This window comes from Ammospiza caudacuta, chromosome 12 (genome assembly GCF_027887145.1).
Source record: "Ammospiza caudacuta isolate bAmmCau1 chromosome 12, bAmmCau1.pri, whole genome shotgun sequence".
NCBI classification, from domain to species: domain Eukaryota; kingdom Metazoa; phylum Chordata; class Aves; order Passeriformes; family Passerellidae; genus Ammospiza; species Ammospiza caudacuta.
Window position 1 is genome coordinate 2,161,513 of NC_080604.1, and position 26,797 is coordinate 2,188,309.

At 42.5% G+C, this 26,797-nt stretch overlaps 1 protein-coding gene across 7 annotated transcripts in view; it reads right to left on the minus strand.

The window, feature by feature from the left end:
* Positions 1 to 26,797, minus strand: part of IQSEC1 (IQ motif and Sec7 domain ArfGEF 1) — a 300,138-nt gene that overhangs the window by 19,262 nt on the left and 254,079 nt on the right. For 6 of the 7 annotated variants that reach the window (XM_058812654.1, XM_058812653.1, XM_058812660.1 and 3 more), the window contains 8 exons: positions 22,278 to 22,557; positions 20,456 to 21,720; positions 7,749 to 7,910; positions 6,333 to 6,455; positions 5,415 to 5,581; positions 3,073 to 3,212; positions 1,786 to 1,815; positions 633 to 758 (listed from right to left, as the gene is read on the minus strand). In XM_058812654.1, the coding sequence (XP_058668637.1) occupies positions 633 to 758; positions 1,786 to 1,815; positions 3,073 to 3,212; positions 5,415 to 5,581; positions 6,333 to 6,455; positions 7,749 to 7,910; positions 20,456 to 21,720; positions 22,278 to 22,557 (2,293 nt within the window). The remainder of the gene's footprint in view (positions 1 to 632; positions 759 to 1,785; positions 1,816 to 3,072; positions 3,213 to 5,414; positions 5,582 to 6,332; positions 6,456 to 7,748; positions 7,911 to 20,455; positions 21,721 to 22,277; positions 22,558 to 26,797) is intronic. The other variant, XM_058812656.1, reaches the window with a different exon arrangement.

Consider the following 26,797-nt stretch of genomic DNA (forward strand, 5'->3'; position numbering starts at 1 on the left):
TATTTGCTGTAGTTGTCAGTTTTCAGGTAACAGCCAAGTGCATTCCAAATGGAGTGCAACAAATTTTCCCATTTTTAAGAGTAACTCAACCAAATAATTCCAAGCTGTCCTGAGTTCTGTGTGTCTGCTTTTCAAAAGACTGGGTCAAGTTAAAGTCTGTGAAGGTAAATGCACACTAAAAAGTAAAGTCAACTGTAAAATCTATTTCAACAGAGCCTATTCCTGTTTCAATGCACAAACAGGCCTGGTTCACAGAACATCTGGGGAACACAAAGTAGGATGTAATTTTGGTTTTCCACAAGTACCTTGAACTCATTATTCATGGAATAAATAATGTCTCTGTTTATCCTTTAGGACAATGGGTGAACTGGAGGTGAGGTTTTTTTCTCTGTAGTAAAAGCTACTGCATCAAATACCTTCTTGCAGAGTGTAGCCATTAATGAAAGACTTCAGTTTAAAAGCAAATTATACAGAATTTTTAAAATTAAGATACAAATCTCAATCATCCCAGGATTGTTGGAATAGAGGATAACAGATATTTATTTTTAGGAATGCTCATGTACTTAATTGCCAGTGATTTCATGGAGATAGGATTTCTGAATACCTCATTCTCTCTGCCTGCAAATACATACCACGAGAAGATCATTAAATAAAAATATTTCTCGTTGATGCAATCCAAGCTTCTGAGGTTTATTTGGATCTGGAACTTCAAACAGCCTACAGTAGCAAACAAGCCTCCGGTGGGGGAGAGAGAGCACCTGCAATAATACAAAAATTCATGGTTCATATACTTCTAGCCAAGAAAGAGCATTTTTATACACAGAATCTTTTCTCCTTAACACTTCAAATATTTTTACCTCTAAGCCCATTAGACCTTTTCATCAAAGGACCAACAATAGGAACATAAAGAATTTATGCCACAAACTTGCAGGACATTCAAACTTCATCAAAGTTCCTTCCACAAGCATTTTTATTATCATTAGAAGATAGGACGCAAAGCAAGTTTAGCTTTTGTGAGATGCTGTGAGTTACTTTTTGTCAGCCAACAAATTAATTCAATTTGCTCATTCCCTAATACCAAGAAAATGGTGACATCAGGACAAAGCAAATGCATTTTCTATCTGTCTTATTTTCTCAAGCCAGCAAGAAAATCAAGACTGAGTTTCCATTTTCTTATTGGAAATGTCTGCTGAAGGTGTCTCTGAAGCTGACAAGTGAGACTTAATTTCTTTCAAATGCAATGATGAGATCTTGTTAACAACACCTAAAAAAATCCATAAACTGGTGCATTATAAGAACAGTTTATCTTTATTACTGACCATGCCTATAACTTAAATCTGGAATCAATATTTTCAATGTTCATCTACCATTCAGAAGTGAACTTTAACTGGCAGTATTTTTCCAGAGTATCATTCAATTCTCAAATGGACCAGAAAGAATAAACACACAGCTCAGGTGGGAAGGTGAGGTGCAAACTGTGATTTTACTTATTTGTTTATTCCTTACTGGCTAATTTCTTCAGTGATGATAATATTTCAAATAAATAAAAAGTGTAATAAAAGAAGACCCTTGGCAATAAATTAAGCAGCCTCTGGGAAATAATTTTTTTAGAAAATCTTTATACTTTGGAGAGTTTTTACTATAACACAACAAAAATTTTCCCTGAAAGAACATCAGTAACTTAAAATTTTGTTTTTAAAATGTAACAAAATGCCTTGTTTCCAGTTTAGGAAAATGCTGCCAGTTACAATTTAAATTTTGAAGGAGTAGGAGAGAAATACCTACACAACCAAGTCCATGGTGCAGAGATCCAATCTACAGTAGAAAGACACATACAAGTTGATTAAACTTCAGAGAAACACAGAACTGTATCATAGCAAGTAAATACGGCACGCTCTGACTATGACTAAATGCCTATAAAGTAAAAACAAATAGAGCTATCAATAAAGACTCTTGCCTGTACCCCTAAATTCCTTGCACACAGTTAAAAAGTCTCCCACCAGAAGAATCCTTCAAGCTAGGACTTCACCAAGGGCATTGTTTTCTTAATCCCATTTAATTTACAAGGTCAGGATTAGTTTTAGGATTTGAATTGCCACATGTCTGAATAAAAAAAGAAACATGGAAAGAAAACATCTCCCACAGAAGCCTATATATAAACTTAAATCCCCAATTACAGAAACAAAGTTTCATATTAAGTGCATGAATACTGCCTTCAGAATATTTATTTCCCCTTCCTCTCAAAAACAGATACAAGCTTTTATAAAAATTTTGCTTTCTTTCCTCTGCTTCTTCAAAGAGATCTCCTCAGCACATTCTTTACTGGAAACAGACCAAAATTAGATTTTTGGTGGGGTCCCTCATTCCCTTCCCCTGACTAAGGCCTGTCTGAGAAGAGATTACAGTTCAAAGCCCTTTAACTGTAATAGGGAGAATCTTGAAATCCAGGAGGCAAAATGCTGTGGCCTTTTTTTTCTCTCTCCTTTTCCAAGAGATGCTTTTATAGAGCAAGATTCATTTATATAGCAAAATATTTCAGGACTTTTCCCAAAACAATCCTATCTTTGGATGCTCAAACCCAGCACCAGAATCCCTGGGACCTGATTTCAGATATGTCCTGAGATAAAATGACCCCATCCATGTCCCCTTACAAATGCCAGGTCATGGAGGAAGCTGAGCAGGTGACAAAGATGCTGATGTGAACAGAACTTCTCTGTTACTCTTGTAAATTACGGAGCTGTAACTGACAGTGCGCATTTTGAAATACAGTTCTCTACAATAGCACATTACCAAAGCACTTTGATTCTTTAGAAATAAACAAGAGAACTGCCTAAAATGCAGATATTTCAGAATTGTAAAGCTTCACAATAACAGTAAAGGGTTTTAAGACTCCTAACATCATCATGTCACCCACGACTGCAAAACCAAAATTCATGCGCATGGACACTCCAGAATTTAAGTCAGCCTTACAGGGAATGATTGTGACAGTTCCTGCCCTTTGCCATTTGTGGGGAGCAGCCCAGCTCTGGTGCCCTGCCCTGCCCTCCCCGTGGCACAGCAGAGGGCACTCACCGGTTTCTTGCCCACGATGAGCTTCTCCACCTTCTGCACCTGGGACACGTGGTCCTCGTTGGTCTTCAGCTCGCGCTTGCGGATGCGCTCGTAGATCCCGATCAGCATCTCCCGCGGGATGTCCTCCCCATCATCCACCCCTGCAGGGTAAGCTGCTGTTAGCAGGGAGGAGAAAATCCTGCCCCTCTCTGCTTTCCTGCCCTCCCAGTGCTGCCTGCCTGCCTGCCTGCCTGGATGTTTGTGCTGGCTTCTGCCAGCCAGCTCCTCCTGTGCATCCTTGTGCTGCCTCAGCCACGCAGAAGAAGTGGTGTGAACGTGATTTAAACACTGATTTTGGTCCAGAAGCTCACTGCCCACACACCAAGACATTGATGGAGATAACCCAGGTTTGGGGATTTTTTTGTTTTAAAACTCCATCTAGAACTAAGATATAAAAAGGCTGATTTCCTAAAGTGTTGGGGAAGATGAAACAGGAAAGCCTTATAAATACGATTGTCTGTCAAAAGATTTTGAGAATATAGAATCTATAAGCGAGACTGAAATGAAAGCAAGCTTTGAGATACTTTAGGTATTGAACAACTGAAAAACAATGGTGTGGCCAGCTGAAGGTAATCCCCTTTTGATGAAACAACACCCTCTGCCTGCAGACAGGTCCAAGGGTCAGAGCAGACCCTACTAGCTTAACAGAAGGGGCCCAAAGAGGAGTTTTTAGGGTTTAAAATGTAACACAGTATGGTAATGAAAAGATTCTAATAGGCTGTATGTAAATGCTATATAATTTGCATATTGTACTGGATTGGTTAGTGAGAATCAGAATATTCAACACAGAAGAAGATTTATTGTACTGTAACGGGAACCTCGCTCTCTTACGCTTTTGCTCTCTTACCCTTTTATGCTCTTATCCTTTTTACTCTCTTACCTTTTTTACTCCCTTACTCTCTTCCCCTTTTACTCTCTCACCCTCTCACCCTCTCTCCCCCTCTCTTCTCTCAGCCTGCTCGGAGCTGTGGCTGCAGCTCCCAGCAGGGCCCTGCACCCAGGCCCTTGGCAATAAACCCCAAGTTCCAGACCTGGCTGCAGAGATCTCTCGTCTCAGTCTGTCCCAACCATTTTACCCCCTGATGCTCTCACACTAAAGGATTTTCTTTTTCTTTCACACCTCTGTTTGGTAATAAAGCTGCAATGAGTTAAATTCCTTTTCAGACACTAAAATCTCCATATGACATTCTCCTAGGAATAAACCCCTGGGAGGAAGCAGAAGAATAATTTCATTTTGCCTCTGTCTCTTACTCAAGATTCATGAAATAATTTCCTACGTGAGAAACGTATGAATGCATTATAATTGTTTAGTTAATATTTCATTTAATATTTCAAAAAGAACTAGTTTAATCTGGACAAAATAGCCCAGATCCAATATTATTGTTTAGCACTGTGTGATTATCATTGGTGTGGCATTCTAACAAATGCCACACCAATGGCATGAATGCTTGATCCTGAATTTTTAATAGCAACAGAAGGAGTCCAATTTCATTAAGTGACTTAAAGTTGGGTTTTCTAGGGACAGAGAGATGCATGTCTCTTTTTTAAACAGGTTTTAAAGCAATAAACTCTTATCTCCCCTTCAGAAACAAAGATAGAATAATTTGTCACCCCAGTGCTACAACGGCTTCCATAAAAAATACAGTGAAATACAATTTTTTTGCAGATAGAAGCAAGCAAAACCCCCTCTGTTCTATGCCACATGGCCAAGCCTTCCACAGGCCACCCTTTGTGATGCAGTGATTTACTGCAGCAAGGCAGCCTGATACAGAAATGCCTGCAGTAACAAGAACTGCTGGCATGCATGCTGCAGTTCAGAGAGAATGTGCTGTGGCTAACTCCACAAATGTAACTGCAGCATTATGCCAAGAGATGCATATCAGGCCTTTGGAGTATTTGTGGATTTTACAATAAAATCTCAGCACTAACTTAAACTTTAAACTAAGATGGAACATCTGCTAAGCACAGGTTGTTCACTGCTGCCTTATATAAATCTCAGGGAATAAAATCACCAACCAGGACTTAGACTTTCAAGATCTGAAATTCCAGAACACCAAAAGTATTTTGGTTTTACTGGTCCTAAAATGAAAGGTCCTGACAATACATCCATCCACTCAAGAAAGACAAAAATGACAAAATATGACACAATTAATTCTATTTTGCCATTACAGAAATGACTGAAATCTGTCCAAATGGCAGCCAGGTGACAGCAGTGTGAGGTTGTTCCCAAAAAACACAGAGTGTCCCTGCAGGGACAGTGACAGGGAGAAGCTTTGAGGAGCTTTGCCCTGAGGGTCTCTTACCCCTGAGGTTCTTGATGAAGTCCTCCAGCTTCATCTTGCGCTCGGGTTTGACGTTGGGGCTGTACATGTCGGTGTTGAGCAGGATGATGGCGAAGGCCAGGATGAAGATGGTGTCCGGGTTGCGGAACTGCCGCACCACGCCCGGGTTGCAGATGCAGTAACGCTGGCTGGGAACACCAGGGAGGCTGTCAGGGCTGGGAGGCACTGCCCAAATGCACAAATAACCCACCTGCTGCACTCCAGAGCCTCAGCAAGCTGCTGCTCCCTGCCCAGACACAGCTTTAGCTTTCCATCCACAAGTTTTCCTAAGGCAGTCCTTGAACGTGCAAGGAGTTTGGTTCTCCTTAATTGTAACTTCACTTACTACAGTAACTTCTGTATCCTGCTTTTTTCAGTGATTAATACCCCAATAGCAGCTAAGAACACAGCATTGATTTTGGCTTACTGCCACGTGGTGATTTCCAACTTATCCTGCCCTGGATACACCTCTGTCAGTACTGATAAGTGACTCCTCTTTCTCCCACTGCTGTTGAAGTATTTAATGAAGAGTCAGGAGTATACACACTCTAGAAAGTACACAGGCTTTTAATTCTACTCATATAAAATACTAAATCCAAATATATTCTTAGAGATTTTCAAAAATCCTCGAGTATCTTTTCAACTGATGCCAGAAAGAACTTCTGAGAAAGTTCTATTAATACAAATGCCACACGTGAACAACACCAGCAAATGAAACTTCCTATTCCATACTTAGCAACCTCCCCTCCCAAACAAGACATATTTGAAAGTGTTTGTACCTCATGATGACACTGAAAATAATCAGGAAAGTGACTTGGATAAGCCCAGGTTCCCCAGTTCTGCAGTCTGACTGCAAAGCAGCAGATTTCTGGGGACTGAGTGACTTATTTCACATCCTACCTAAAAGCTTCAATGAGCCGCTCCACCTTCTGGGCTTCTCCTTGGACACGGATGTGGGCCTGAAATTTCCTGAGTGCTTCATCCAGCTCCATTGTGGAGAAGTCCATCTCATCCACCACACAGCTAGGACAAAAACAGACGCACATCATGTCTCTTCATTTCTAACAACACAGTACCAAAGGGAAGATTTTGAAACAGAAAAAGCTTTTCAACTTTCTATCTGACGGAGATTCTTGGAATTGTTTTTTAAACTTTCAGCAGCAATTGCAATAATTGCAGGTAAGCTGTGAAGGGAGGTTGAAAATAACAGATCAATGAGAATGTGCACATGTGAACAGACCCTTGTGTTTTTTAACTGAAGAGCCACAGGAATGACAAATGTCTGATCATTGTAAGTGGTGTACCACTGCCACAAATAATTATTAGTTCTGTGCTTCCAGGCCAATCAACTATCACAATGCCTCCAACAATAATAAATAGTTTATACTGCTCAAAATATCATATCTCAGACAGCCTGCAGCAAGCACAATAATCTGTAACAAATGGCTCTGTGTCTAGGAACATTCTTAATTGCAGAGAGAAAAAATAACCTTGTTTGGATACTCTCCTATTATTACTGTAATTCTCATCTCCCCATCATTTGCCATGACTTTCAGTTAACATTTATGGAGAAATAATTATTTTCTTGCTCTGAAAATACAGTGCTGACAAAAAATAAAAGGGAACCATTTAAATATAAACAACAACATGAACTATGTCATTCTAATACTTTGTTTAAAGACTGCTTTAAAATCAGAGGCTTATAAATTTCCTTTAAGCTTAGCTTTTAGTTTTGAAATGACCAGACATGAATCACTGCAAGCAACAGCACTGTAATGCAGAAACCACAGAAAGCACCATCCACTTTTAAAAGCTTTTTCTTAAATGTATAGATATACAATGACAAATTGCAGAAGCTCATATTTTTCTTCCAGTAACACTGTAGCTAATGTAGATTAACAGCAAGCTATTTATTCCCCTTGCTGTTGTATTGCACTAAATAGTTATTTGGTTTGTTGTTTGACAAGGGATTCTTACACCTTGCTTTTACTATTTTCCTTTTATGCTAAAGCACAATGAAACAACGAGCCTGGCATTTCTCACACCCTTTCCAATCCTCACCTAAACTTTATTACCAGTTCTGCAATAACGCTCACAGGCTTCCCATTATTGCAAGTTCTGTTAGAATGTCAAAAGCCCTTTTCCCCTTCCTGGTGTAAATGGTGTTTTCCCATTCCAAGGTGTAAAGCGCATGTGCAGCCTCCAAATGAAGCAATTAGCACAATTAAGGAGGGGAATGAAACAGCATTTCTGTGGCCTGCAGCCAGCAGGTGCAGCAGGGAGGGCAGGGCTCACCCTTGCCCAGCCAATACTCACTCCAGCACGTCCCTGTTGAACTGCTTCTGCCGATTGCCCAGGAACTCTCCGATCATCTGCCGGCTGAGCCCCTTCCTCTGCAGCAGGAAATGCGCGACCCCCACGGGCGTGTCGGGCACGAAGCCGCGCTCGATCAGGTACTGCACTCCCTTCTCGGGTTTTCTGGGGACAAATGACAGTGCAAGAGTCTGACTTCCCTTCCATTCCTCCTGAGCACATCTGGTTCAAATTCCACACCAGTTCTGTCAATGGTGGTGAATATATTCAGTCACTTCTAACCAACGTCCCAGCAGGATGGAGCTTCAGGAGTGTCCAGCTGAATGCATTGCTCACTGCTAAGAGCTGACAGCTTTGAGACACATCTTTGCCTGTTTTCACACATTCCCTGCTCCAGAACCCTCCCAAGGAGAACCTTTGGATGCAAACAGCCTCCCTGGCCAGTGAAACAAAGCCCAACACCAGTACTAAAAGCTCCTGTTGCTGAGAGAGAGGCACAAGCTGAACTGAAAAGCTGCTGCTGAAAAACAAGAAACAAGGAGCTCTCCTGACCTCCCCCTGCCTGCTGGCAAAAGTTAAACTTAATGAATAAAAACATCTGAAGTGGTGTCACTTGCAAGCTGAGAGAACAAAAAATAAGGGGGAAAACTATGGCCAGTCAAGCAAAAAAACTCAATTAAAAATGGTGCAACTCTCATCTAATTGAGACTTTTGGTTCCTTCCTTTAACACACCCACTGCCCCAGATTTCCCTCCCTCAGACAAGCACCTTTCCAGTTTCTGCAGTGTTTTACATCACTTTACACAGCTCCAGATTCAGCTGTAACCACTTTCACATCCCAAAACAAAGCAAACCAAAGTAATTTATTTTAACTTATTAAGAAGTGTGTGCTGAGGAGGAGGGTTGGGACAGAGCTGGCAATAAAAGATATTGCTTATAAAGCCAAATGCTGCTTTATTCTCAAGTGCTGCAAAATCCCCTTTAGAGCACAAACTGTGCACTGCATCATCCAGCAGTGCAATGCAGCAGACCATCAATAGCAAACCATCATTGCTATTAAAAATATTCAAGGAGAATCTTTACAGAACCAGTAATTCCATCACCAGGTTTATTTTTTTATGGAATTATGCTATAATGTCCACCTGTAAGAGTGGGTGGTTTGCAGCTTGCTGGATGACCTAAAAGACATTTCCTTTAAGGCAAGCAAAATCAATCAGAGAGGACAAGGTGACCGTGCTATTTTTATGCAAGTTTGATCACACAACCATAACCCTTCCCTTGTTTTAATTGCAAATAACATTGCTAAATACATCATCATTCAGTTCTCCTACTCTTTTACATTCCATTATTATACACTTAATACCCTATTAAGAATTAGACAGATCAGAGAAATATATATAATTTAATCAAAAGGGAGTTCTCAAATCTCAATTTCTTGCATCAGGCTTTGTGGCTCTTTTCATCTGAAATAAGATTACACACACAGTCATCTTCTAAAACTAATCTCCTTCATCCCAAAAAGTCCCTTTTCTGTAAGTAATGTAATTGCTATGTTCATATGCTTTTAAACTGTATTTCAGAATCCTTAATCTTTCTAAATTTAAATTCACAGCACCCAACAAAAACAGGAACAGTTCTCCCCATCCCCCTTGTTAGTGAGCTGCACTTGTCCAGTAAATTCAGAGAGATGCAAACCCAGGAGAGCTCCTCTCCAGTGACTGTCAAAGTAGAAAACAGCACTCAAACCCCACAGCTTAATCCAAAGATCACCTTTCCCTGACAGATAGAAAATGCTGGATCATTACTTACTGTACTAAAAACCAAGTTGAATTCCTAACACCTGCATAAGCCTGAACATTTAAAATCATCACAAAGATAAAATAATTACTTTTTTATCAGCCCCTCTCTGGTTGTATAATTTTACATAAGTCAGGGTTTGCTTTTTCACCTAAGAAGCTTTGCCCTGGTTTGGTAATATGAAGTCACTTGATTCCAATACCCTTCAAACCAGGCTAGATGAGTGTCCAAAACAGAGTTAAAAATCCTTTTACAAAACACTGGAAGCCAAGAGCTCTTTTCCCAACAATGCTGGAGTGAAATATCAGGGAGTTTTGCAGTCTGGGATTATTTGAAAGCAGTCTAGGATTATTTAAAATACTCCAGTTTGTTACAAAAGCTGTAACCTGGCAGCAATAATATGAAAATAACACCTGAAGCCCCAGGCTGCAGGAATGAAGGCTGCTCCTGCCCTGTTTGATCAATCACTGGTAAGGCAGGCAGGCTCAGGGTTTACTGTTGCTTAAGCTCCTTCCTACCTCCCACCAGGGGGGACATTATCCTATTCACCAGGAAAAGTACTTACCAGAAAATGATGACTCTTCCAGAGTGTTCTGAAGTGCTGTATTTCCAAGGAAAATTTACTTCAAAAGTGAAGTTAACAATAGGTTCAGAGAAAAATGCACTCAAGGGGGCCTTCCCTTCTGCTTTTAACATAAGCAGCATTTTGTCTCCTTTCAAAGTCAGAGAAACTGAAGAACTAAATAGGATAATGGAAATTTAAATCACCTCCAACACCAGAAATTTCAAACACCACCAAGTCTGAAGGAGTTGCTCCCTAAATGCACAGGAGGATGTGAAGGTTGTGGTGCTGATCTCCAGCAAAGCACCAGAAACTCGTTTGCTCCTTCCCAAGGTGTTTTTCCCCACCAGGGACCTGCCAGGCTGTGGGGAGGCCAGGTGTGAACACCAGCAGCAGCCAGGGATTCTCTGCTGGCAAACCCAGCTGTTCCAAACTGAACAAACCTTCCTGTCCACCAAAGCCTGACTCTGCCAAGTGTCTGACTGGATGCAGAAGGGAGGGACACAAGGGTCGGGATGGAACAGGACAGGACACCTGGATAGGTTATCCTCCTTTCTGTCTGCTCAGAGTTGGGCAGAGGCTGTTTTGTACTTACAACTAAGAGTCTTTTGTGATTAGGAAAATTCCCACTGACGGCTTGTTAATTACACAGACCAATAACAGACAAGATAAGAAATCTATAAATAGCAATGGAGGAAGCAGCAGAAGCAGAGCAGTTATTTTCAGATTTGAATACATTAACTAATATCAAAATAAACCCTCTAACATGAGCACCTTGCATAGCTGATGATGTAGTTATTTAGAGAACTTTTGATATTTACAAGGTTGCTTCCAAAATAAGTTTAAGGTCTTCTGTCTCAAAAAAACCCAACAAAACAACCTAAATGAAACAACCAACCAAAAAAAAAAAAAAAAATCACAAGGATCTACTGAAAGAAGAAGAAAAAATCAACACCAGAAGATGTGCAAAATTTTTTCATAAAATTCTCAGAGGTTGATCAAAGGACTAAGGATCTTGCCAGAAACTGATTAATAACAAGACATATAGGCTAGTTTAAAGTGATTTCTAAGGGAAATAAAATGATGGGAGCATTAATGCAAACTTCAAAATAACAGATCAAGGCAGTATATTTTAAAAAGCTCATTTCTTAGAGAGTACTGGCCAGATCTAGAAGGGCTCAAGACCTGCCAGAGTCTGAGAAGGGAGGCAGAGACAGCTCCTCCTTGGAAGAAGGGTAAAACCTGATTGACTTCCTATACATATCCAAACTGTTCTCCTTAAATTTTCAAGAAATATTGCTTTTACAAAAACACTGCAATGATTCTGACAAATGAATGTGGTGGAGGAAAAGCTTTTATTTGGATTCTGGATGGGAAGAGGGACCAGCACAGGATGCCCTGGTGCAGCCAGTCCTGGGGCAGGACAATGCCAGTAAGCCCCAGTGCTGAGCTGGTGAGCACTGCAGTGGCACTGCCTGCAGGCTCCTCTCACATTCCTGTTGCTGGTTTGGGGCTTCTGACAAACTGAAAGAGGCCAAAAAGGTGTTTTGGGTTTGGGTTTCTTTTTTGTTTCTTTTCTTTTTGTTGTTGCCTTTTCTTTTTTTTTTTTTTTTCAGCATGGTTTGGTGGTTTGGTTTGGCTTGGTTTTTATTATTATTTTTTTAATCCAGTCAAGCACTCCCCACAGCTGCACCATCACTGTAGTATCCAAGCCACAGTGTGGATCAAGTGCCTGGTGTCCACAGCAGCCAAGAGAAGGAGAGGAGGAGTAACAAGCACTGCCTGGAACAGAAACCTGCCACAAAACCACAGCACAAAGGTGGATAAAGCCTTGCCCATTCCTGACAAGCTGAATATGTAAAGCTTACAAACACCCTAAACCACATGAAATCTTTGTATTTCCTTTTACAGCTCAGCAAGTAAGAGAGCTGTAAAATGAGAGATTAATTAACAAACGAGCATGGGCCATTTCCAATAGCCAGCAATGCCAGAAGTACCACCTGAATTAAAGCAGGGATTTATGAACGGTGTAAACAACCACAAGCACACTGCTCTGACAGCTGACTGAGGGAAGGGGGCAAAGCCAGCCTGGCTGAGAGTGAAAGCTTGCTGAAACTTCTGTAACTCCAGGATTTCTGAAGGCACACCTGTGTTTGTTGGTTCCTTGTCTCTGCTACAGGGAAACTGAGACGATTCGAAAAGGAGCAAACCAGAAGTACAGAAACATTTCCTAGAGGCTGTTAGAAACTCACTGCAAACAGGAACACTTCACAAACATACAGCTGCCAAAAAAATCTTTTCATGTCAGAGGTAGAGTGTTTAATGCAGCTATGATGCCAGCCCTCTGTAAAAAAAGAATAATAATAATAATAATCTCGCTTGCCTTTGATACCAGCGATCTCATTTTGAAAATATTTACAGTTGTCACAAAAATAAGCATTATTTCAACACTAAAAAACAGGGATGGCTTTTTTAATGCAAGAACCTAAGACTTTTCTTAGAATCATTGAAGAAGTTAAATATTTTTAAATAACCAGGCTGGCAATAACAAGCTAGTTGAACATTCTCCTTAGTCTGGCACACAGCTCAGTTTTGTTTCTATGGTTGTACTTTTTGTTTTGCTTTTGCTGAAGAGCCCACTGCTGCTGCAGTGAAGCCAAGAGAATCCCTAGGTCTATTTTAAACCTTCTGGCTAAGAAGGAAAAAACCAATATCCTTAAAATACTGCCCAAATTAGTGCCAAAACAACTTGTCAGACTTCACTCCACAGTGAGGCAAAAGGGGATTGAGAGGAGGAAAATGAGAGAAACTGAGTGGGAACCCTGAGCTGTACTTTTCTCAATTGCACAACTATTCAATGAAGAGAAAGAAAAACTGGCTGTAAATTGCATCTTCTGGTAATTACAAAAAATAAATCCCTGGGTGAGGAAAATAAGCCAGAAAAGAACACATTTCTCCCTTCTGCATCTCATGGAAACAGGAAGATTGCTATTCCCATAACTTGGGCAGGAGCACCACAGTTTGCCCCCAGTGGGGATGATTTCTCCCACATTAGGATATTAATTCTCTGAAATTCATTGAAGACCTCCAACCACAGATGGAAAGGTCAGGGCACACTTGCAATCGCACCAAATTACCTGGAGTAACCTCTGTTCACAAAAAGTTAATTTCCACTCATGCCACTAAGGAAAGAATTCACCAGGAAGTGATCTCAGTGCCTGGTTCTGTTTGGTGGGGGAGCAAAATAAAGAGAGGAAACTCCATTGATGTATATTTTCATGAAATTGGGCAACTGTATTACATGATTCTACCATGACTTTCTGCCTGGCCAACCAGTTTCTTTATGGCATAATTTCCTAACAAGGTGCCAGGAAATTATACATTGAACATTATTACTGCTACTGAATGTTTAGGTTGGTCAGAAAAGTTATTGCCTGAATCAGAGCTGATTATAAAAGGGTAAAAAGTGTATCAAAGGGCAAAAAGTGTATCAAAGGCACCTAAATGCTCCTGAGCAGAAAGTCTGGCTCATTCTAATAAAGGAGGGGAAATGGAATTTAAAGGTGTTTCAGAAAAAGGATTTTCCTGTGTAAGAAGCATCATTGCTGAGGAACAGAGCAGGCAGCACAGTGGAGAGGCACAGAGGCACACCCCAAGCACTCCAGTGCAGTAGCTGGACATGTCCTTGCTAGTGAAAACAGCCCTGAGTCATCCTGCCAGAGCATTTTCTACCTCCTCATGATTCCCTCCCTTGGCAGTGGGCAGCCTGCTGCTTTGTCCCCCCACTCCTTCCTTCCTCACAAGAAAGAAGGCAAGAAGAAGGAAATATTTTAGTTAAATTGCCCAACCAAAACACTCTGTGAGGTTGTTCTCACCTCCTCTGACCCCGCTGCATTTCTCACAGAGCAGGGGCAGGAGTTTGTAGCTGCCAGCAGAGCAAAGCACATTCTACTTTGGGACAAGACATATGGAAAACTGGCTGCCTCTCTCAGAGCTGTGTGCCAGGGCTGAGTGTTGCCCTCATGTTTATGCAAGTGTTGTCAGGAACGACACTTCAGGATGACTGTGTCCTTTAAATTAAGGAACAATCCCTGTGTTTATGTCTTCTCGTGTCCCTGCCCTATATACTCCTTCCACACCTCACCACACTTACACCAAACAGAAGCACTTCAGCTTCAAGTCCTGCAACTCTGCTGAGTAAAAATGGGAAACTTTGTCAGTCACATTCCCTTTGAAAGGGACACCTTTTGTGCAATGCAGTTTAAACATCTTCTGATTTGCCAATTACAACCTACAAATCCCCAATCCAGTTGGTAGATATGAACTGTTACACAAGAAAGCGTTCATTGGACCTTCCCTTTTCCTCAACTCTTTTTCCTACACAGCCTTCCCATGTCTCTATGCCAGCTGTCCCCTGCATTCCTGCAAAGGCAGCTGGTCACATCTGTCACCCTCAGCATTTGACCACTGGAGATGTTTGGACAGAAGGAATTCCAATTCAGGCACCTGGAGCCCCATCAGCCGCTGTCTGGAGCTGCTCAGCCAGCGAAATTCCTCCATTCATGGGCTCATTTTCCAACAGCAGGCACGCAGGCATTGTCAGAGCTCAGCTCCCATTCCTGGCACGTAGCAGGGAGGCAGGAGTGTGCCTGGAATGTTTAAGGGCAGCAGGAGCTGGAGGCAGGGATGAGGTAATGGCTCTTGCAGGGATCCAGGGCCACTCACACTCAGCTATTGCTGCTTCCAGCAAAGCCACATTTGCTTCCAACATTTGGGACAGTTTATATTGCCTTTTAATGTCAATAAAAGGAATCCCCATGCCCATATTTGAACCCAGTGCTTCAATTTACTATTGGTTCTACATTTCAGCTGGTTTGGATGGGATATAATTTATGCTAATCCAAGCACTTATTTTGGAAAAGAAAGGAGGAAAAATGGCTCCTCCGGGAGAAAAGATAAAACATGCACAGAACAAAGCAAAACACACAAAGCTTTTTTTTCTTTGGGTGTTCTCACTTAAGGCTAAATGTTTTTAGAAATAATGAGAGTCATACTAAGAACATTCTTCTCCTCTTACTAACTCCTCGGCATGTTAGAGGACAAGTTACACGGAGCGCTTTGATTTTAATTTTTGTTGGAAGCGACTGTGCCTGAATAATCTGCAGTCCAGATGTTGCAACAACAGTAAAGTCCCTCTTAGCACACACACGAGGACAGCAAATGGCTCTGTTGTGAAATCCTGGCCAAGCCTCTTCTCTCCCCCTTCCTCTTTCTATCAAATCATTCAAAAAAATCATTGAAGATATTAGGGATCAGCTGGCAAAATAAAAGAATTGGTTCAAAGGTGAGGAGAATGAACTCAGTTTGATTTACACATTCTCCCTCCTACTCAATCTGTATTTACAAAGTTCAGAATCATTAGAAATGTTTCCAATAAGCTTCCAAATTCACAATGAAAGGAGGACGGTCCAAAAGCACATGTTTAGAGACCAGATACTAGAATGGATGAGACTGACTCTAAGCAATACAGAAGTATGTTCAGCATCTTAACTGAAATTCATTATGAGCATGATGGGTGTAAATTGAGAACACCAGATTAGTGTACTTATTAAGGAGTTAAATTAATTACTACTTGCAAAACTGTTTTTTACAAACCAAGTAAGCAACATTTGGAAACTTTTAAGGATTTCAAATAGAAACCAAGCTTGCAGCACTTTCTGAGTGTGACAGTATGCAAGAATCCAAATTACCTTCAGTCTCTACCTGGAGACGGAAAATGATGGAAACCTTATACCTCTGTCGAACAGTTAAAGCTGCTTTCATGGAAAGTGAAAAATGTGCCTTCTCTCAATATTATTATTGCGTGCCTCAGATTTCCAACAAGAATTTATCTAGAAACTGTAATTTGTAATATTGTCTGTGGTATAATCCCACCAGCACTCAGCAAATTCCACTCATATCTGCTTAGTAAAATAAAAAAAAAAAACCCTTCTTAAATTAATATTCTGGGGAATCCAGAAATGTTGGGAAAAGTCTGCTCCTGGAATTAGTATCCAATTCATATCAACAGTGGGTTTTAAATTGGAATAAAATCCTCCCCATTGAGCAATAAAGGAAGCCAGTAGGGCTTTCAGGGCTAACGATGAAACATCATTGCATATTGCAAACAGATACTGAAGCCTTTTTGTCTCTGTCAATAAATCCTTCAGGAGAACTTAGGAATAGCAGGAACCTTGATAATGGCCTTTTATAAAAGAAACTACAGCAAACCCTTCAGCACAGAGCATTGTAATGCACTGAGGACACGTGGGGAACAGTTCTCCATCTGCCACTGCCCTTTCCAGAGAGGAAAAGAGGACAAAAGAAGGGAGGTGGAGGGTGCAAGGAATCTGGGAAAATTTATTGTAAAATTATTGCTGGCCCAGGCTCTGTTCTAGCACTGTAAAGTGGTGTCACGTTCATGTATCCCCAAGAAGTACATGTAGGATTAGGCTGAAAAGCCTTAACTATGCCCTGGCATCAAGCTCAGAGCAGTGAAACAGCCCCTGGGCTGCACTTTGCTGCCTCTCCTCACCAGCAATGTCAGCAATCAGCACCAGCAAGACTGGCTCCCATGGCAAGGAACACAATGCCACAGGAGCCCTGCCAGATGGGAGGACCATTTACAGTGCCTGCCAACAGCTGATATCCCAAAGGAGACACTAAACATGACTCCAGGCTCTGCTAGATTAAAAACTGAGTCTGAGCTACGCCAACCCTTATCTCCCATCTTCTGCAACACCAGGCATGGCTGCAACAAGTTTTCAAACCACTCAGATGTTGTCCCCATTTTGCTGACACAGAAGGTGTTTGTGTCCTGTGCCCAGGAGTGCTGAGCAGGCACTGCCCTGTCCCTGTCCCTGTCCCTGCCATGGCCCTGCCCGGTGTGTCAGGGGACACAGTGACCCTGGGCAGTGTTAGCAACAAACACACCCGGCAGCCACAAACCCCTGTCACCCCCCTGGTGGCACCAGGCTCTGTGGCAATCCCCGTGCACAGAATGCCAGCCCTGCACTGCTGGCCCATGGGCAGGACACATCTCACACTGCTGAGGTTAAACACTTGTCATTAATCTCTCAGAACCATCAGTGCATCAGTAGCAGGATGGAACCTGAAAATCCTACCAGAATGGGGTGCAATAACTGGTAAACCTGGTATTTCCAGCCTGCAGTGAAAACAAACAGGAGAATGAAATCACAGCTCTTCTTTCTTTTTTTTTTCTCCTTGTTTTTGTTTTTAAAGCAGCAGTCAAAAGGCCTCTTGAAGCCTTGTTTATAAGCAAACCAGTCTCGAAGGCTGGATTTGCATTGGCAGGATTTGCAGCCTGCAAAATAAACCTTTCTAGGTAGTGTTTTCCTTCTGCCTGTGAGGGAGGAATGGTTTCTAGTGCATTTCTCGCAGTCCACATCTCTTTCCAGCTCCACTGAAGAAAATGCCCAATTCAACACAGCTGGCCTGCCCAAGGCTCCCTGGGAGCTGCTGCACTCTGGGCATGCACCTGCAGCCCTTCCTTTGGGGAGGAATGAATGGAACACACACTGCCAGGGGGAATCACTGCTGCCATTCACAGCCACAGCAGGGCACAGAAGCTGTTACTCACTTGCCATTCCTTTGGCAGAAATCATTCCATTTTGGGAGACACTTTACTTTCTAGCTTAGGGGCTGCTACAAAATGCCTTTGAAAAGTGCAAGTGCACTTCTTTAATCAACACTCAGGTTCCAAATTGAAGGCCAAGTTGCACTTTGAAAAAAATTCTGTGATCAAGTGATGATCACGGAGCCACAGAATGGTTTGGGCTGGGAGGAATCCTAAAGATTGTTTCTTCCAAACCCTCTGCCATGGGTAGGGACACCTTCCTATAGAACTCCCAGAAAAGTGATTTTCAATTGCCTATAATTTTTTCCCAATGTTCTGTGTTGTCCATTCTCCTGGGAGCTTTGTGCTCTGATGTTTTGCATCTATCAGTGATTAAGTGAACTGACCACCAGCTGTGCTCAACTTTTACCCCACCCATAACTGCCTATCCTAACAAAGGGCCTCTGATAAGAAAACTGTCCTTTGGCTTCTGAAAATTGTTATTAAAATAGGAAAGCCAGAAAAGCTAAAAATTGAAATTTCAATTAAGATGATAGTGACTTTCCATGCTTTTAAATCCTAATCCTTTTTACCACTTCTGCTCAACAAAGCAGAAGTATTTGCTACAATTTATGCACTTCTTTAAGGTTCTTAATTCTTTGCATTTCAGCCAAGCTTCATGTACCACAAAGAAAGGACATTTGTTAATTAAGGCTTGGGATCTTAATTTGCAAGAAAGATTTCAAAGACACGATGAAATTAACCTGAACTCCTTGTAAAAGACATGCCTAAAATTTCCTCTGGTAGATGCAGACATTTGGAAAAAAAAGTTGCCTTCTTGTAGTAGCTAAGTTCAAAGCCACTTCTTTCAGTGCTTCCTCCTGGGTGGAGCACACATCCTCCCAGCAGCTGCTGCCAATGCTGTCCCTGCTCCATCATTTTAGGATCATAAATCTGTTGTGAAGATAATGTGGTGAACAGACAGTGAAGTGACTCTGCTGCACTGACCTGGCCACTGCACTCACCACTCACCTCCAGATGCAATTTGCAATCCCACCTGATGCACTCCCTAGAGACTCCTGAGCTTTCACAAGAATAAAGCTTTGAAGGTGCTCCAGCTCCGCAAAAGAATTTACAGATTTATGCACCATCACACTTTATGACAGTTCAATACCTGACACTGCACATTATGGAAAATGTCACAATCCTCAGACTTGAAGGGCCACAATCAAAGCCCAAGACATGTGGGATATGTGGGGTATTTGGGGACTGTCTGAGGAATCAACAGAATCACACTGACTTAGCAGAAAGTAATGACAATCTTCACTTTGCTTTCAATGCTGGAGATAAAATGCAGTGGAGAAAAGGAAATCACACAGAGCAAAAGATGCACTCAGAGGTGCTGCCTGGAGTTCTGCAGAGTCCTGTCCTGCAGCACTCACTGCTGAGGAGCTGCTCATCACCTCAGAACAATACAGAAAACAGGTTTATCTTAGTGCAAATCTGTGCAGCAAGGTCACTTTGATCTGTTTCAAACAACTGCCTCTATTCTTGTCTGTTCCTGATGTTTACTTTTCACTTTCAGCCTCCCACTGACGTGTCACTAGCAGCACCTGACAGCTTCAATGCTCTCATTCACCCCTGCAAGCTGCCTGGGCACTTTTTCCATTCACTTTTTCCCTACACCCTCCTGCAGCTGACTCAAAAGACTCTTACCAAGCCTGAGGCTCACTGAGCATTGACTGCTCGATGCTCAATTGCTGTGCAAAACTCAGGCAAACACCAAGTGTTAAATGTCAGCCAACAGCACCAACACCTTCCTCCCCACCTGCCCTGCCAAGGATGTTATTTTCCAATTTTCTAAAAAAGAGCCAATTGCAGTATTTTCCTACCCATTCAACCTCACAAGCAGCAATCCTATGACTTGCATAATTCCAATTGGCTGGAAGCTCCCATAAAGGCATTTTCACACAGATTAAAAACTAAACCTGGAAGTGTTTACAGCCAAACTTGGGGCTGTAATGCACAGCTCATGTGATGGCAGCAAAAAGCTTTAACTTACTACAATGTTAGAACAAATACACGAGGAACCACCAACCTATCAATCCAAACACATCAAAGCACTGCTATCTGAAAAGGAGGCCTGAAATCACTCAAGCCACAGAGAAAACATAGGAAAACTATTAGTCATAGGCAGAAATACAAATTTTGTGATAGTTCTGTGATAAATGATAAATATTCATTTAGTATAAAAAAATATTCAGTGCATTGGCTTTTAGCATCACAGTTTTAATGAAATCTACTGAACAAATTCCAGGCCCTGGCAGTGTTAAACAGGAAACTCCTCATATGCTGCATGTTGTTTCTAGTTCCTATCCAATGAGTTTTACACCACCTACATGTTTAGGGCAGGAAAAATCTGAATTTTTTATAACATAACACAAAAAAATGGATCAGGATCAAGCCACCATATTTTTCCCCAAGAAGGGAGTTGGATTAATCTTCAATAATTTACTACCATTCCTACACTCATAATTACATTTTTTCTTTTTCTCCTGAAGCTGTTAAAGTATGAAGACATCAACTTAAACTTGAACATGAACAGTCACCACAAGCACCTTTTTATTTACTGAAAGGTCAGTACCAGACACCAGCCTTACCTTACCTGTTACAAGAAGAATATTCCTGGCTCATTCTCAGTGACACTGAGAGGAAGGCAGGAGCTGCTGTACTTACTTGTTAAAAAGATTCAGCCCAATCCTATAATGGCGTTTCCTGATAACATCGTTACTGAAGGCAGGGGAATCCCAGCTGTTGCGAGTCTCTTTGTGGTAGGTTTGTTTGCTCAAGGTTTGCTCCCTTAGGCTGTCCCTAGAAGAGGATTCTGAGCTGCAATTTATTGTATCATTGGAGTTGGAAGTGCTGTTGATGCTGTCGTTGTCTCCATCAGAGTAATCAGACTCTGATTTGCTTTGCCTGTTTGCTGTGCCATTGATGGCCAAGTGACTGTCTATGGGCCTAGCCCTGTGCCTGGCCTCCTGCTCCTCCCGGGTGATGATCTTGGCAGGAATGCTGTGAGGGATATGTTTGGGGCTGCCTTGCTGGCTGGGGATGCCTCGGTCATACGCATTCTGTCTCTTTAACGAGCCCCTCTCCGAGCGGTCGCTCAAGTCCACGGAACTGTCACTGGGCGGCTCGATGGTGAGCAGGGGGAGGTGATCCATCCTCATCCTCTGCTCCTGGCATTCCAGTGATGGGGTACTCCTGCAGCTCGTATCAGTGTCTAACTTATCGTCTTTGTGGGTCATGGACCAGTACTCCTGGGAAGAGTTCACGGAGCGGAGCCTCAAGTCCGACTCCGTGCTGGACGGCCTGTCCACAGACTGGGAGAGCGGCAGGGGCGGGGACAGCTCCTCCTCGTCGATGTACAACGTGACATCGCTGTAGGACGCCGTCATCTCGTCCAGCTTCCTGTGATCCACGTTGTGCATCGCTGCTTTGCTCGGGGCACAGCTCTCCCTCTCCATCTCCCGGCTCCTGACCTGCTCCGCGCTCTGGATTTCATCCGCATGCAGGCTGCGGCAGTTCAGCGCGTCGTCGATGGATTCCGCCAGGGATTTCACCTGCCTGGAAAAAGCATCCTCCAGTTCTGTTATAGCATCAGAGAAATCAGTGGACGCCGCCGGGGACTTCATGGTCGCCGTCTCCCCGAGCTCGTTGCACTCCGACGGTACCAGGGAGCCCAGCTTTGACCCATCATTTGTAACAGAAACTTGCTTCCCCTCGAAGTAGGAGCTGTGGACTTTCTCAGGTCCTTCAAAGGAAAACTGCATTCTCATATTGGACAGGACGATGCGCCTTGACATGCGGTTCTCGGACATAGAACTGCGCAGGCGCTCGAAGTTCTTGTTCATCTGATACTGGCGGAAGGCGGTCTGGATGGTGCGGGCAGCATGTCTGGTGATCAGACGGCCCCCATACTTCCGTTCCAGCATCTCCACCTGCCAGGGAACACACGCACCCCTCGTCACTTCGTGCAGCTCGGGACAAGGGGAACGCCTCACAAAAACATTTCACTCTCGTAACCTCTTTAATAGACTTTATATGTATTGGTTTTGAAAGTAAAAACTCAAAATTCCAATGATGAACAGAATAGTTATCTGCAATTTCCACCATAAAATACAAAAGTGTATTAATTCACCTCACAGATGTAAGAGAGTATCAGTTGCAATAAGTTCTTCCTTCCTTTCTGTGACAACAAAAACACCTGGGTTTCAAAATGACTCATTTTCTTAGAAAAACATTTTGCACGATTACATTCTAATACACTCCTGGAGCATACAATCTCAGTTCCAAGAACTCTTTTTACTTTTAACAGTATTAACTGTTAAAACTACTAAATCTTAATTAAACTGTTAATATCTTTTACACTTTTCTCTAGGAGGTGGGGAAGGCGTATGGGACAAAGAATAACAGAGTTAAAAGTCCCAAGTGAAGTGATGCTAGAAAAGACTTCTCCCAATTCACAGACACACACACGGTAGCAGAGCACAAATACCTGCTTATCCTGTAGGTCTGAGGAGAGTTCATAGCTCTCGGAAAGCGACCGGGACCGTTTGATGGCCTCCTCCTCAGCCTGTTTGCGCAGGATGGAGGTGGAGTGCTGCAGCTTGGGCCGGCGGGCTCGCTGCTGGCCCGGCGCGATGGAGTAGAGCCCGTAGGGGTGCTCGTAGTGCTCGGGGCTCAGGGCGGAGCTGTGCGTTATAGGGCCCTGCGGGTATCCCGACGGGCTATCCAGGGACGTGCCGGTCTCGCTGCTGGGAGCCTCCCCCTCAACGCTGCACAACGAGAGAGAGACAGCAAAAGCCTCGGGTGAGCCCAGCACACCGAAATTCTCCCCAGCAAACAGCACGGTTCTGCTTTAGTTTCATTTTGTGTAGGCATCCAGCAAGTTTTGCTGCTTGCATGCAGGTGTTTCAAGTAATGTGGCTTTCGTGACAAACGCCTCAGTTTTTGCTGCAGTTTGTGCTGCAGTTTTTGCAAGTCTCAATCTGTCATGCCCATGACATCTTTAGAGCATAAGTCAAACAGGAGAATGGAGGTTTCAAGCATTATTTAACTTTATACACTAATTTCTAATAATATCCTGAGTAAGTCACTCTGTAAAATGAATGCAAACTTCTAATTTCTTAAAAGACTGCTTATTTCCAAGCTTCTCCATTCAAAATGACAGATGCTTATTTATGCCTCTCTTTGCTTTGACCAATTAAAGCAATATTCTCTTACCTTTATATTGCAATTTGACATAAAAGGATTACTCTCATGGAGATAGGGATTTAATGGATCTTGAGAGCTATGATGTTTCTAAAAACTGAAGTTGGGAAAAGAATTTGCAAGAGAAATCTCATTTATTTCCCTGCAAGTGAAAGATTGCTCCCATGGGATACTTTTGGTAGGTTTTGGAGTAAAAGCATCCCAAGGGATGGTGTTTCTAGCTAATGAAAGCAACTTGGTTTCATATGAAGAAAGCTCAATAGCACCCATCTAGCAAAGAGACTACGTTGTTTTCACACAAATGCTGTTATTGCTAAGGAATAAAAGAAAGGAAAAAGACCTTTTCTATTAAAAGGGATGCACACAATAAGAAACATTGTAAAACAGAGCCCTAGGTGTATTCTGAAGTACTGATGACTAACGGCAATTTGTATTTGGGTTGTATTTGCAGGAGGGCACGCTCACATTGCCATACATGCACTTTTACTCTTCCATCTTTTCATGTTTCACACCAATATTTACTGTCTGTCTCATCCTGTGTACACAGAACATTGACAGAAAAACGATTTATTTTTTTTCAATTCCTGAAAAGACTCAGCAAACACTTCACACATGCACCAACACAAGCAGCACTTCCCCTACCTTTTGTTTTAGGAACGGCACATCCAAACTCCAAAGAAATAAAACTCCACATTCCCAACACACCCTGTATTTTTTTCCTTCATTCATCTGTACTTAAAAGCCAAAGCCCTCCTGTTGTCTCTCAGCTGTCCCTTCAAAAAGTACAGAGCAATTTCTGAAAGAATGTTCTCCACCGACTGAAGAGCTGAGGGTTAACCCCGGCCAAACTCTCTCAGCTTGAACAGTTTGTACTTTTTAAAGGGAAGGAGAAAAAAAAAGCCCCTTAGATTTCTTAAAATGCTTCTATAAACATGTAAAACTGAAAGCAAGTCCTCTCTCTTTGCCCATCAAAATATGACTCCAACCAAAAGGTATTTTCAAACATACTTAACCCAGGCTGGAAATATTTGCAGTGTGCACACATTGCTTTTTCCAAAAAGGAAGCTGACAGGAAACTAATCCCTTTCCCTCCGTGATACAGCTGGCTTTCAACTTAAAAATGATAAACTATGCAGAGTTCTGCAGTGACATTGAAACTGTGTAAGCACCCGCTAAAAACAAACAGGTCATTCTCTCTGAAGCATCCATTAAAGACACGGTATGATACTGAGCTGCTTCACATTCTCTTTTAAACACTGAAATTCCTTCCTCTGCTCTGCCAGCTGTGAGCTGTGTTATTTTGGACAGCACATCCTAGCTGCAAGTTTATTTGTGAGTACTTTTCATACAAGCATGGCAAATTTGTTTTTAACAGGAAGGCTGGAATTATCTTCTTCGGTTCTGTTGACATTTTCTGCCTTCCTCATCCTTGCATTGTGAACTATTTAATATCCCTTCCATGCTGATTATAACCTCCTGTTGACATTTTAATAACACTACCTTCCATGGATCCCTTAACCTTTTCCTCAACAAAAAGGGCACTGCCCTAATCACAAGAAGTTGGAAGGATATCTGCCCAGAGTTCTGACTAAAGTTAAGGGTTCCTTCTTAATTTTTAGTTTGCCTTTTGTACTTTTTCCAGGTATAAATATGATGCTTGACTGACTGTAATGCTCGCTCTCATTTTGCTCATGGGCCTATTCCCTGCCACCTGACCTTTGAAGCATGGAAATAATTACATTTACAACAGGCACAACAAGAGCTCTTCCAAGCAAACACACGTGCACAGGCTTTAAGGCTTTCCCCCATTCAGCTCTTCCCGGCCTCCCAGGAGCAGCTGAACCTCCATATGAATTATTTCATTAAAGTGAAACTTCACTGGCCAAGAAAAGCAGCTTGCTTTCTACTTCTTCTACTTTACATATGTTTGGAGAAGAAAAACATGTCAACAAATATGACTTGTGTCAAGCTGCAAGGATGGCAAGTTGGCTTGCTGCACGGAGGGAGCAGCACAGAGCTGGCAGCAGGGCTCACGGAGCCAGCTCCCAGCAGGCCTGGGCCACCGCAGGTTATCAAACATGCAACACCCCTCTGCAAGAAGGCTGGAAGGGCACTTTGGGGATCTCCAGATGTGCCAGCCTGACCTCAGCGCTGGGCAGGTCACAGGGCAGGTCACCCTGAGTGTCAGCACAACCTGGGGAGCAGGGCTGGCCAGCGTGGGGCTGGGAAAGGCAGGTCCTGCCTGACCGACCTGCTCTCCTCCTGGGACAGGGTGAGCTGCTTCAGGGTGAGGACAGGCTGTGGATGTCACCTGCTGGGCCCTCAGCAAAGCTCTGGCACTGTTCCTGCCAGCCTTCTCCTGCAGAAACTGGCTGCTCTGCACAGGTGCTCTGCTCCCTGGGGGGGACAGTTTAAAATCTGTGTGGATGTGGCACCTGGGGACACGGGGCAGGGGTGGCCTTGGCACTGCTGGGGGATGGTTGGACTCAGTGGCCTGGGAGGGCTTCTCCAACCCAATTCTGTAACCCAGACTCAGAACAAGAGCAGTCACTGCAGGGTTACAGGGGTGGATTTTATCTGTGCACTCACTAAAACTGCCAGCACACAAAAATGTCAAGGGCTCTGCTCCTGGCTTGCAGTGAGAATCAGGAGAAGTCTCCCTGGACTGAGGGGGAAGCTGAGACACCTCTGCAGCCCTGCTCCCCCTCCACACCCGGCACACACTGCCTCTCTCTGATGCTGACACATTAAGGACATTAAGCACACTACAAAAATGGACACTGCAATACTGTTAATTACTATTACTTAGGCTTTTACTATATATACACATACATATATATTATATTAAAGAAATGTTAATTAAAAATCCCAACTGGAATTAGGAACTGCTTCTTACTAACGGTCTCCAATTTGAGGCATCTGCTACCTACCTGACATGTCCAGTACAATTACTGATAATTTCATTGTTTAAAAAAAAATTCTGGTGGATTAATTTGGTTTATCTCCCTGTAATGTGCAACACATTACTAGTGAGCCCAACAATCTATTGAATATTCTAATTGTGTGTTATTAGGAGAATGCAAAACAGCTGAAATTAACCTAGAAGTCCAACTGTTTTATTGCACTCCTGTTTCAGCAGAAAATAGACGTTCATTATCTGCCAAGCCAGAAAAAGTGAAAGGTTGCTTGCAAGAATTTTACAAAGAAGCAGAGAATGGAACAGCTGAAGAATGAAAATGAAATATTTAAAAATAATTAGTATTACTAATATGACTTTGCATGAACAAAAATTTAAAATAGAGCCATTGAAAAACTTTATACAACTAAATAACTTTTTGAAACAGTTGCCAGCACTGACTGAATTAGCATTTTGTCAGAAACTGAAAATTTCTTCCTGCATAAACCTCAGCTTATAATACTGTTAAAAAAATCCATACTGACAAAAAGGGGAGGAGCTGCTGTTGCTAGGAAAAGGTCCTGATTTTACAGTCATTTCCCACAATTCAGGATGAGTTCCTTGCAAGAACTACCTCATAAGAAGAAGCTCAGTCTCCTCTCTCCCTCTCCAGTTGTGTGGTTAGCCATGACCAAAGCAAAACATTTCCTCTGCAGGCATTTCAGCAGCACAAGCCTGGCAGGTCTTTTCTTCCCTGGGTCTCACTTTGCACTTTCAGTTATTACTTCTAATCACAAAGGCTGTAATTAGCACCAGTACCTTAAATCCACTACCATATTTTAAAATTTTAAAACAGTAACATATTATTCATGATGTTTGACTATCTACTGTCATTCTTCATTTTTCAT